The sequence below is a fragment of the Notolabrus celidotus genome, chromosome 12 (assembly GCF_009762535.1).
Source record: "Notolabrus celidotus isolate fNotCel1 chromosome 12, fNotCel1.pri, whole genome shotgun sequence".
NCBI classification, from domain to species: domain Eukaryota; kingdom Metazoa; phylum Chordata; class Actinopteri; order Labriformes; family Labridae; genus Notolabrus; species Notolabrus celidotus.
In genome coordinates, this window is record NC_048283.1 from 7,014,698 (window position 1) to 7,026,864 (window position 12,167).

The 12,167-nt window shown below is 39.7% G+C and overlaps 2 protein-coding genes across 2 annotated transcripts; both read right to left on the minus strand.

The window, feature by feature from the left end:
* Window positions 1-417: 417 nt before the first annotated feature.
* Window positions 418-3,192, minus strand: LOC117823227 (membrane-spanning 4-domains subfamily A member 15-like). Its single transcript, XM_034698343.1, has 7 exons — window positions 3,100-3,192; window positions 1,631-1,810; window positions 1,432-1,542; window positions 1,270-1,326; window positions 1,054-1,179; window positions 757-873; window positions 418-528 (listed from the first exon to the last, which is right to left on the minus strand). Exons 2-7 carry the CDS (start codon window positions 1,799-1,801, stop codon window positions 460-462), a joined length of 651 nt encoding a protein of 216 aa, XP_034554234.1. The 5' UTR covers window positions 1,802-1,810; window positions 3,100-3,192; the 3' UTR covers window positions 418-459.
* A 308-nt stretch (window positions 3,193-3,500) lies between these two features.
* Window positions 3,501-9,391, minus strand: LOC117823226. The gene is made up of 12 exons (XM_034698342.1): window positions 9,350-9,391; window positions 8,322-8,437; window positions 8,120-8,230; window positions 7,638-7,694; window positions 6,492-6,665; window positions 6,172-6,291; window positions 5,882-6,004; window positions 5,683-5,793; window positions 4,868-4,924; window positions 4,471-4,623; window positions 4,182-4,298; window positions 3,501-3,741 (listed from the first exon to the last, which is right to left on the minus strand). The coding sequence occupies exons 2-12, from the start codon at window positions 8,409-8,411 to the stop codon at window positions 3,661-3,663; spliced, it is 1,194 nt and encodes a 397-aa protein (XP_034554233.1). The 5' UTR covers window positions 8,412-8,437; window positions 9,350-9,391; the 3' UTR covers window positions 3,501-3,660.
* Window positions 9,392-12,167: the final 2,776 nt, after the last annotated feature.

A 12,167-nucleotide genomic window follows, 5' to 3' on the forward strand; every position in this document is an offset into this window, starting at 1 on the left:
CTCCTTTCAAAAGACCAAAATATAAAACCCAATGAATATAATATAAAATCCAAAGTTCAACAGAGAAAAGAATACAAAGTCATTGATAAACGTAACACGACACTGGAGAAAGCACAGGACTCAACAAAGGGACACAGAAGGGAAGAAACACAATACACACAAGGTAATCAGACACAGGTGTGACAACAAGACACAGGTGAAACTTATGAGGGGGAATCAAAATGAAAGGAAACACTCATGAGCAGGAGGGAAAGCTAAACCAGAAACACAGGGAGGAAGAAATACACGAATAAAAGAGGAAACACTAAAGACTTCAGAAACACAGATGAAAACACACAAGAAATACAAGAACACAAGACATGGCACACAAGGACTACAAAATAACAATGGAGATACAAGAAGAGGGCGAAACAAAACTTAATGAAGAAACTCATGACATTGTGTTTATTTAAAATGGTTTTAAGCCCCAGGACTGGTGAGGGGGACTTTTTCCAGTTGTGGCAGCTGATCTTCTGCACTTTTGGCGTCCTGTGTGAACAGAGAGAATGGCATGAAACAGATGGTTCCAGAATATGACTTTACTGAAGGTAACTCAATATACTGAACCAGAAACTGAACTACAGCAGCTGCTCAGCTGTTTATCACACAAGTTTTCTCTCATCATATTTCAAGATATCATAAACAAAAAGTAAGAAATGGATTTCATGTAATGAGTAAAACTATAACTTGAGGGACACTTGATTGATTGATTCATACCTCTTCTTTCTTCCTGTTGATCAGAGCTTTGATGCCCAGAACAGCAAAGCTGATGCAAACACACAGCTGGAGAACAGTCAGGATGATCATCGTGATGTCCATTGCTGACACCAAACGCTGAACAGACGAGAAATAATCACAAAACAGAGTTTAGTTTCACCCAAAGAGGTTTTAAACGGAGACTTCAGATAGAAATCCAAGTATTAAAGATGTATTTAGCATAAACACAAATACATCAATATAAAGATATTCACTGGGAAACCATGAGTGTTTGAACTTTGTTGTAAGTTTTCTCACTCTGTAAAGCTCTCTCATGTCGTACAAGTAAAAATCATTGGTTTCACTCAGGTCAATGCTGTACATCACGATGCCAACGATGGAGAAGATGGCTCCCACTATGTTCATGAACACAGCGAAGCCCACCTGAGAAGAAATATGCCATCATATGAGAGCAGCTTTTTATAAATGCCAAAACAGAGTGCATGTTTTATATAACTTTAAGGCTTTACTCACTGAACAAACAGAGGAGAACCACCCAGCATGGACAGAGGTGAGTCCAGACACGAGGAACTGAAGAGCAAAGAACAACACAGTTCATGCTGGGTAATTCTCAGTGCAGAGCTTGTGTGAAAGGCATTTAGATGAGTTGAAGTAAAGAAAGTAATGTGTTCTTACCACACCACCCAGCCAGTAAGCAACTCCTAAATGGGCAAAGTCTTCAGGGTGCATACTTGTTCGGCCCGGCCCGAGTCCAATGCTGAGCAAGCCCACCATGATCTGTATAGTCTGTAAAGATTCAAAACAATTACACCAAACAGAACCACCACTTTGGGAATAAACTGCAGAGGAATAAAAACAAGTCAACTGTTCTTACCCCGAGAGCTGCAGTCACACCTGTCTGCATCATCCTTGACTTTGCGGACCAGAACTTGGGACTGTAGCAGAGAGCTTTGAGGATCTGACACACTGGAGGAAGCATGCTGTTCTTGTCCCCCAGCACAGTGATCACAGTCACTCCTTTCCCGTTTTCCACCGTGACAGACATGTCTCACACCTGGAACAGGACAACAGACATGTTGTGGTTATGACTGAATGGATTGAATACTGATTGGGACTCTTATAGAATCATTTTGTCACATATTATGTAAAGTTGCACATAAATCATATGACACACAACAAAAAAAGAAGTCCAAAAATTTGGTGTCATGTATAATGAAAGGAAAATAGGGGATGCATGGGCAACCAAATCTTGAAGTGCTGGGTGTCAGACAAAGACAACAAACGTATGAAGAGAAGATTAAAGCTGGGGTTGGTAATCAGATTTAGATACACTTTTTGTCATACTGGTTAAAATGATCTTTATGTCCTGATGGCAATCATTACATGATGTGTTCCTAAAAAAGAGTTTAAAAAAGGGCTATCTACAGCCAGAGTAAACCTGGGAAAACACCAACCAATCACCGTTTTTTGGCTCCCCAAATTTTAAACCAATCAAATCCCGTCCAGCCGTTCTGCACTCCTCCTGCGCGTACATTTCCCCGGCGTGCACTCCTCTGAGTCCCCGTCTCCTGCCTCTACTTCCCCTGACTCTATTTACTGCCCCTCTCGCTCGTCCTCGGGCCTGTCCCCTCTGACCTGATGAGGTGCTTTTCTCAGGACTGTAGTCCGGATCAGAGTCTAAAAAGCTCTCACCAACAAGCAGAATAATTAATGACGTTCAGTAAGTCCTACAAAAAATATATATTTATTGTAGCGTCCGTCCGGACGCTGTACTGATGACGAGCCGATTGGTGAACACGTTGATCTTTAATAACCGGTCACTGTCGGCCGTAATCACGCCAACCAACAAAACAACAATCAATGTTTGAATGAATGAAAAACTTCTCTCCTCTCTCCCACTCGCACACCTCTCCTGATGCCTTCACTGACCGTCAACACTGTAGGAATTAAGAACATCTACACTGAACAGGTTTAACAAACAGTAGAGCTGTTACAGTATTATATTTGTGTTATAACTTTTCTCCTGATATCGTGTCACCAGTACAACTCATAGGTACAACTGGATAATGCTAGCATTAGCTAATGTGTTTTTAACTTTCCTCCCTTGGAGGAGCTCCGAGGGAGGAGGGGGGGGTTTAGACGGAGTCATGAGGAAAAGCTACATTTAAATTCATGCTGGTTTTCCGAGACTACCAACCCTAGCTTTAACTCAGCCCTCTCTGAAACAGCATCAGAACTTGATTATTTAAAACAAAGTGTCCACTTTGAACTCAGTTAAGATTTTTATTATAGAAATGTTAAAGTTGAATAAATATTGTTGTGTTTTTGAAGTGGATAACTCACCTGGTTTGTGTCACACTCCCTGTTTCTGATAGTTTTCTGGGTCGACGATGATTTTGGGAAGCACAAATAAAACTGATACTTCCTGTTTTATTACTTCAAAATAAAAGCGTCAATTTATCTTTTATTTCATTTCTTAAAAACAAGAGATTAGAATCCTTTCTTTTGATACACCTGACAACTACCTACCTTTGACAGAACATGTTTTTGAAAACTGCCACATGTCAGGGTTTCTTTTAACATTGTTTTATTTATTTTGTATGCTGATATTTTATGACATCAATTCTGAACATAGGTATATGGAATATTATCAGTGAAAGATGAAGAATGAAAACTCAACAGAAGTGTCTTTTGGGACATTTTTATTTACTGCTTTACATATTTTCATAAAGACAGATGCGATTTTTTTTTAAATGCAAACAGATAAAACAAAAAAGTGATTATCAAAAATTGTGGTCTCTTTGTGGTATAAAACATTTAAGCTACATTGATCAAACTGTTTGTTTAATATCCGATGTGTTACATTAATGAGCTGCTCTGTCATTACAAAATACACATGATTATTTAAAATGGATTTAAGACTCCAGAACTGGTGAGGAGGACTTTTTCCAACTGTGGCCACTGATCTTCTGCACTTTTTCCATCCTGTGTGAACAGAGAGAATGGCATGAAACAGATGGTTCCAGAATATGACTTTACTGAATGTAACACTAAATACTGAACCAGAAACTTAACAACAACAGCTGCTTCACACAGCTGTTTTATCTCATGATATTTCAAGATATTGTCAGCAAAATCAATGTCTGGATTATCTGTAATGAGTGAAATTGTCTGACTATGGATCAAGCAAAAATGTTATTGCTAAGTTTCTTGTCATCAGAATGTTGTTTTATGTTACTGTGTTGAGTGCTTAATTCTGATTGGTCATCACATAGCAACATTCATAGCAGCAGTCTGTTATTTCCATTATTTCTCAATAGCAGACTGCTGCTATGAAAAAAAGAGCGTTGTGACTAATTTCACAGACACTATAGGACTAACTGTAATAATTTCTCTTTTGATTTTGTGTTTCTCTTGATTCATACCTCTTCTGTCTTCCTGTTGATCAGAGCCTTGATGCCCAGAACAGCAAAGCTGATGCAGACACACAGCTGGAGAACAGTCAGGACGAGCATTGTGATGTCCATTCCTGTCATCAAACGCTGACACAGCCGAGAAATAATCACAGGACAGAGTTTAACTTCACCCAAAGAGGGTTAAAAAACAAACTTCAATTTAAAATCCAAGTATTAAAGATGTATACAGTGCAAACACAAATACATCAAAATAAAGATATTCACTGTGAAACCATCAGTGTTCTAGAGGTTTGCTTACTCTGAAGAACTGTGCCATGTAATAACAGCTGTCATCATCCGGGCCTCGACAATAATCAGTGGTTATGGTTCCTCTCAGGTCGATGCTGTACAGCACGATACCAATGATGGAGAAGATGGATCCCAGTATGTTCATGAACACGGTGAAGCCCACCTGAGAAGAAACATTTCATTGTATGTTTGACCTCACTGACCTCAAAAGCTCCACAGTGTCTTTATTTTATTTAAATTTTTGAAACCTTTTATTGCCAACTCCTCTGATGATATTATGTTTAATAGAGAAGGCAGTGATCATTAGGGATGTGCATAGGTCTCATTCAAACATTAGAGCAGCATGTTTCATGTTATAAATGCCATAAACGAGTGCATGTTTTAAATAATCTTAAGGCTTTACTCACTGAACAAACATAGGAGAACCGGCCAGCAAGGACAGAGGTGAGTCCAGACACAAGGAACTGAAGAGCAAAGAACAGCACAGTTCATTCAAATTATTCATTATCTATAGGTGCATTTTGACCAAGAGTTCCGGGGTCTTTTAGCCCCCAGAACTACTTTCCCCTGAACTAAAAGGTTCCTGTGCCCCAATTGTTGTCTGTGTTTCGACCACAGGCTGAAGTCCCAGGTAGATTGTGCAAATCAGGCCAGTGACGTATGGAGAAATTTTTTTTAAAAATATAATATTTTGAAATCTCAATAAAAACCTAAACTAGTATGCATTCCCAGGAACTCCCTCTGTGTTTCAAGAACTGTGTAAACTCCACAAACAACGTAATGTTCAACCGAAAGTCCTAGGACCTTTGAAAAGTACTACCCCCCAAGCAGGGGCTTTTCAGGGGGACAATATCTACCCCTGAACTAAATTTAGACCCTGGTTCCTCCGGTCGAAACGCACGTAGTTCAGGGGTAAAGTCCCTAGTTCTGGGGTAAAGTTCCTGTGGTTGAAAAACACCTTATTTCACTTGTTCTTATTTTTCAAAAGACTAAAAACATCTTCACAAATAAAGAAGGTTTAAGGGTGTATATCATGACTATTATCACTCACTCACATGGGGTGAATGCCCAAGACTATTACCTGCTTTATTTACGTATCAGCTCACCCCAACCTTACACAGACTTTTTACTGAGGGCTGGACAATGCTGGATAATTCTCAGTGTACAGCTTGTGTGAAAGAAGTTTAGTTGAGTAAAAGTAAAGAAACTAATGTGCTCTTACCACACCACCCAGCCAGTAAGCAGCTCTTAAGTAGGTAAAGTCTCTAGGGTGTTGGCTAGTTCGTCCCGGCCCGAGCCCAATGCTGAACAAGCCCACCATGATCTGTATAGTCTGTAAAGATTCAAAACAATTACACCAAACAGAACCACCACTTTGGGAATAAACTGCAGAGGAATAAAAACAATTCAACTGTTCTTACCCCGAGAGCTGTAGTCACACCTGTCTGCATCATCCCTGACTTTATGGAGCAGCCCGTGGGACTGTAGCAGAGAGCTTTGAGGATCTGACACACTGGAGGAAGCATGCTGTTCCTGTCCATCAGCTGTTTTATGCAAAATTTGTATTATGGGTACTATGCCTCCTTTAGGGTGTTTTGTAAAGAAAACATTAAATGGCTGCTCCTTTAGCTTCTAATACTTTGTTCCATCATCCTGAATGTAACACTCAGATGTACATGTCAACATACGAGTATCATTTCTTGGTCTCTACCTTTTCCTTCTTCATCTCACTGATTAAAGCCTTGATGCCCAGGATAGTGAGGATTACGCAGACAGAGAGCTGGAGCATGGCCAGCGCGATCATCATGGTGTCCATGGACTTCAACAAAGTCTGAGGGATCAGAAATCAGGACATGAATTCAATTTAATTTACTAGAAACATTCAATTTCAATACTAAAATAGATTTTTCCAGTTCCAGTTGAGTGTAAATATTCAATCTGATAAAACAAACTGTCGTCTGGCCAGAAACTAAACACTTCTTTAAGTTCAGTATCAATGCGTTTTTTGGTTAACTTTAGAAGCATGCTTGCCTGTGCACGGAGGGCCACAGCCCTGCAGTTGTCTCCGTGATGACGATCAGCACTGCTTCTGCTGCGGTCACACAGCCAGAGCAGGGAGGCATCTCGCAGGTCGATGGCGTACAGCACGATGCCAGTGATGGCGAAGATCGCTGCAGCTATGTTCATGAACACAGTGAAGCCCACCTGAGAGCAGAGACACCTCCAGTTAGAGGCCAAATTCAAGCTACATTTAGAAGTGCATGAGTGATGTATTATAGATTTTTATATCAATCTTTTTGTAAAATCTTTCAGAACAATTCCTTTAGTCAAGACTTGTTTTCAAAGCTCCAGTGAGGAACTTTTGGTTTGTGTCGATTTTGCTGCCCCCTGTGGATACCTCACAGCGGTAGGTTCAGGCATTAATAACAATCTATTCGAAACAAGGCACAGCACAATAACAATACAACTGGGAAAATGATAACAGCAACAACAAAAAGTAAAATCTGATACTTTAATAATACAGTGTGAAATAGACAAGAACAACAAAGCCTACAGTCAAGATTTGGGAACCACGAGTTGGGCAGTGCAACAGGACCTCATGCAGCGGTCAGGCTAAAGAGAGTTAGCAGAACTAATATACGCTGGAGACTGGCTATTTAAGCATCTTAAAATCAGTTCTAAACCTCACAGGTGCCAGTGAAGGGCAGCGAGGACCACTGTTTGTGTTGAAAACCTGGCAGCAGCGTTTTGAATTATTTGCAGTCTTTGGATGTTGCACTTGCTGATGCTTAAGTGCATTACAGTAGTCAAGTCAGGAGGAAGAAATCTATGGATGACTTTTCTAAGTCAGGAGGAGAAAGGAAAGCCCTGATTTTAGCTGAGTGAAACAGGACTGCATAACTTTGGTCACTTGGTGTCAAAGGAAAGATCAGAGTCAAAAATAACTCCCAGGTGGTGGGCCTCTAAGAACGTTATTATATAGAGCATCCAGGCTGGAGGACAGATTATGAAATAAACTACAACTGAGGGCAGAGGGGGAGATGACAGTGACTTCAGATTTCGAACCTTTTTCAGACATCAAGTTCATGATCTCAGACAGACATGACATAACGTGAGAGGCAAGAGTTTTGCCAGGCTTTAACAGGGCACCATCGTAGTAGTGGAAGTGTTACTCACCAAGACGCGTGAAGGGAACTGTCCCGCCAAAATGGACAAGATTCCAGTCACAATAAACTGAAGAGAGAGAAGCAGAATCAGAGTATCAGAGACATTCAAGCAGAAACCACTGCACTTTTTAAAAGTGATTTTTGGGAGCACTTTGCTTTTAATTGACAGCACAGCTGAGGAGAGACAGGGAATAAGGGGAGCAGAGAGAGGGGGAGGACATACAGAAGAGAGAACCTGCAACCGCTGCAAGTAGGACTGCAGTCCCTATGCATGAGGTGTGTCGTTTTGACAACAAAGCGTTGCCTCAATCAGTGCAATTTTGAATCTTTCAGGATACTTTTTTTTTTTTTTTTTGCTCTATATTTTGTCCCAACAGAATCAGAGAACTCACTCCCTGCAGGATTACATTTGTAAAATGTAAAAGCTACTAAGCATGAGGAATGACAGAAATATGTTAGCCTGGCTATACTGAAGCAAAAGTCTTATTTTACCACACCACCCAGCCAGTAAGCAGCTCCCAAGCTGGCCAAATCTCCAGAAACTATGCTTGTCCGCCCCGGACCAAGTCCAATGTTGAACAGCCCCACCATGATCTGCAAAGTCTGTGAAGGATTCAGAACAAACAAACATCAGCTGATAAACACATAATCCAAAACTATATAGAATACAAGTATATTGTTTTCATCCCCTCACCCCGAGAGCTGTGCTGCAACAAGACTTCAGCAACAGCTCCTCAAACCCAGAACAGAAGGCCTTCAGGAGTCGGCACCACGCAGGACACATGCTCTGACTGTCAGCTGCTCGCACACCTGAAACATAAAAAATGTACTTTGATATTTTTGTGGAGACCTTAAGTCGCTCTTTTCTTGTTGCAGGTGTGTGTCTGTGTGTTTTTAGAGCAGAATGGGTCAGTGCATGAATATGTTTGCACCTGGCAAAGTCAACAGAGAGTCGCTGGTTTGGTTAACAATCCTATCACATCCAAATATGCTGATGTATTACAGCTTTAAGGCATGAAGATTGAACTTATTGTTGCCTGTCTTGAATGTTTTTGTTCAGTGACTTTAAGCTGTAAAGACTTTTTATTTGCAGAGTTCAAACTTGTGTGTCACAGTTTTTTAAACCTGCATGAGAAGTCTTCTAGGAGAGTCTTACAGACAGTACATGTGTACGGAAGAGGCTTAAGGCCACTGAAAAACATAAAATTGGGATGTTAAGCCAGCACTATCTTTTTTTTTTAATCCTGACTTTAAAGCCAGAATCCTGAGATGAAAGCCAGAACTCTGATGTATTACAACAAAGTCTGAATACTGACTTTAATCTCAGGATTCTGCAAATAATAGTCTGAATAATGAGAATGAGGTCAGAAATCAGATGGACAGAATAGAATAGACGACAAGTTTTATGTTGGCCCAGTGACCCTGATCATCTTCCATATCTGTGTTATTTATATTTTACATAATTTACATATGAATCCAGCTGAACCGTTTGCAAACACAGAAAAATGAAACTTTCTTTCCAGGCCCTTCTTTTCTTACAATGTTTTTTCGTTTGCTTATGAATGTTTGTCTTTTATCATCACTTCTTAAATTACCCAAAACTCTGCTTTCTCTAAAAATGTAACATAATTCAATCTTGGCAGACTTAACAATTTAAAAAAAAAGCTCTCATTTAACACAGAGTCTATTTAAAAAGTTCCAGTCTTTCTGCATCAAACTCACCTGTTAATGATAGGATGCTGTCATGCTACAGTCTGGTTCCTCTACCTGCAGTCTCTGTTCATTTGGCACCGACTGAAAAGTCACTTCCAATCACACTGGTCACTTTTTCTTTCAGAATAAAAGCCCCACATCTAGAGGCAGGTATAAGAAATGTGAATGAAGCTGTCAGAAAATAAGAGTATTCAGGATCAGCTGTGCATTATTTCCATCTTAGCTTGTCTCACTGATGGATATAAATGTAAGGGATCAAATAGATTTGGGAAAGATGGCTTAATGTGAGATTTTGTTACCTTTGAAGGGAGTCGGACTCAGTTTCCCCCTCTTTAAGTCTCTGTTAGGCTTGTGACCTGTGTTATATTTAACATACACATACAAGAGGGGAATTTATGTACTTGTGTAAATCTCAAGACAGTGAATAATCTTTTTCCTCAAATGACAAATTATACCTTTAAGAATATGTTTTTATTGACAGAAGTTTTCTTCAAAATTGTATTTATTTTTAATGTCTTATCTGTGCAGCCTAAAAGCCAGAACAACAAGGCTAAGGTGAAGCTTCTTTGCAGAAGCTGTGAGACTTGTGAACTCTCTTTTGGTCTGTTCTCTGCACTTTACCGCTGTGACTGCATGCACTCATTACTGCACTTTCTCGCTGGTTTTAAACTGTTTTTATATTTACTTACTGTCGGCTTGAGGGTATGTATTTATGTCTTTATTTGTAGAGTCTGCTTTTAGCTTGTTATCTGTTCTGTATGCTGCTGGACCTGAGTAATGTGTTTCGTTCCTTCATGTTTTTAAATGTGACTGAATGACAATGAAATGAACCTTGAACCTTGAAAATGTAGGATTTCCACAAATTTGAAACAAAAAGTGCTTTTTACAGAATTAGGTGACTATGGAAGCCCTTAGTTGACAAGTAGCAATTCATTTTATTACAGTTGATTCCCTTTTTCCGTGTTAAAGATTAAGATAAAACTATTTTCTCTACCTAATCTTGTATTCCCAGAGTTGCAAAAAGCTTAAAACAAAAACAAAAAAAGTATAGACGAAAGTTTAAGTTCAGTTTTATAGACCACCAGAAAGTCAGTCCATTATCACAAGAAAACCTGCTTTGTTATCTCAAGGTAACGTGACTGTAACTGAGTAAATGAAATGTATGGATGCAAGGGCAGTGAATGCAAAGTAATGAGTTGGAATTAAGAATGATAAACAATAAAGAGCTTTTCTGATAAAGATTTAAACCAGTGAATACATTTCTACATTTGAGTATACTGAGTCTAAGCTCAGTTTGTGTGGATCTAACCGCCCCCTGTGAACAAAGCAGTAGGTTACATTTCATCCTTGCTTATCTTGTTTGTGTTTAATTAAAAATCTCCTCCTGTTTTATGTTTAGATTCAAATGTATCAGTAGATGTGGATAGCAGCAAACGCCTGACACCTACCCTGTGGTGGTGATTTCAGGCACTTAAAGGAACTCCAAAGAAGCAGTCTTTCTGCTGATGGACTTGTCTTTGTAGGTCATAAAGAGATGTCATGTTGCATAACTGGTTAAGTCTCCTCACAGGAGCTTTATGTAAAATTGATTATCATTTACCAAAAAAATACAGATTCAAAACAGCAAGAATTTGGTAAGACATCAATCTCACTGCACAGAAAAGAGAAATCATTATCAAAATCCTTACAGGAAATGTTTTCAGCATGACGATCAAGTTCAAACAGGCCTGATGGGATTGTGCAAGCTTCCTGGAAAGTCCCAGCCAAAAAAAGAAAAGGAAAAAAAACACAAACACAAATGACTGTGGGAAAATAAGAAGCATCCTGGTCTGTGAAAGTAAATCTAAACTTGATGTGATTGTAGAGGAACACCAAACCAACAACCACAGGTATCATGTTGACTTTAAGTTTAGGGGGGGGGGGTGATGCAATTTGTGAGCATTATGCACAGAAACTGAACTCGCGCAAACAAAATTCAATAACAAGACAGATAAAGATCCTCATCTGTTCACATTTCTCCACAGATGAGCTTTGTGGGCTCGTTTATAGACCAGCCTGTGGCATCTATAAACCATGGCATGTACAATAAAATCACAGAAGGCTCTTTCTAAATGTTCACAGAAGACTGTGTGGCAGAGACTGTACAAGCTGATTTTTTGTAAATCATTGCAACATGAACATAAGATTATTAATGTAAGTGCACAGGATTATAAGTGGAGTAGCACAAAGCAGAAGTTTTCATTAGACTGTGGGGTTAGTGGTGACTTCCTCCAGCAGTTGTTGCTTTGAGTCATCAAGGCGAAAGTAAAGCAGTTGAAAACAGTTCAACTTTAATCCCATAACACTTTTTTCTTTGAGCTCAACGTGTTCATGAATCGGCTTGTCATCTGGATGGACACTACAATACATATACATTTCTGTAGGACTTACTAAATGTCATTAATTTGTTTGCTTGTCAGAGCCCCCGTGGTGAGAGCTTTTTAGACTCTGATCCGGACTACAGTCCTGAGAAAAGCACCTAATCGGGTCAGAGGGGACAGGCCCAAGGTCGAGCGAGAGGGGCAGTGAGTTGAGTCAGGGGAAGAAGCAGAGGCAGGGGACGGGGAGTGTATGCAGGAGGCGGGCAGAACAGCAGGACGGGATTTGATTGGTTTCATAAAATTGGACCCTAATGACAGTGACACTCTTTTTTAAGAACACATTATGTATTGATTGCCATCGGGACATAAAGATCATTTTAACCAGTATAACAAAAAGTGTATCTAAATCTGACTACCAACCCCAGCTTTAAATGGGAGGAAAAATACAGAAAATGAATGAGTGAATA

Excerpts from the sequence above, each read along its gene's own strand:
- LOC117823227 (XM_034698343.1), bottom strand. The coding sequence starts at position 1,801 with ATGTCTGTCACGGTGGAAAACGGGAAAGGAGTGACTGTGATCACTGTG. Across the intron at positions 1,327-1,431 it reads CTTACTGGCTGGGTGGTGTG|TTCCTCGTGTCTGGACTCAC; the intron begins GTAAGAACACAT and ends TTTGCTCTTCAG. Across the intron at positions 1,180-1,269 it reads GGTTCTCCTCTGTTTGTTCA|GTGGGCTTCGCTGTGTTCAT; the intron begins GTGAGTAAAGCC and ends ATTTCTTCTCAG.
- LOC117823226 (XM_034698342.1), bottom strand. The coding sequence starts at position 8,411 with ATGTGTCCTGCGTGGTGCCGACTCCTGAAGGCCTTCTGTTCTGGGTTT. Across the intron at positions 8,231-8,321 it reads GTTGCAGCACAGCTCTCGGG|ACTTTGCAGATCATGGTGGG; the intron begins GTGAGGGGATGA and ends AATCCTTCACAG. Across the intron at positions 4,624-4,867 it reads GGTTCTCCTATGTTTGTTCA|GTGGGCTTCACCGTGTTCAT; the intron begins GTGAGTAAAGCC and ends GTTTCTTCTCAG.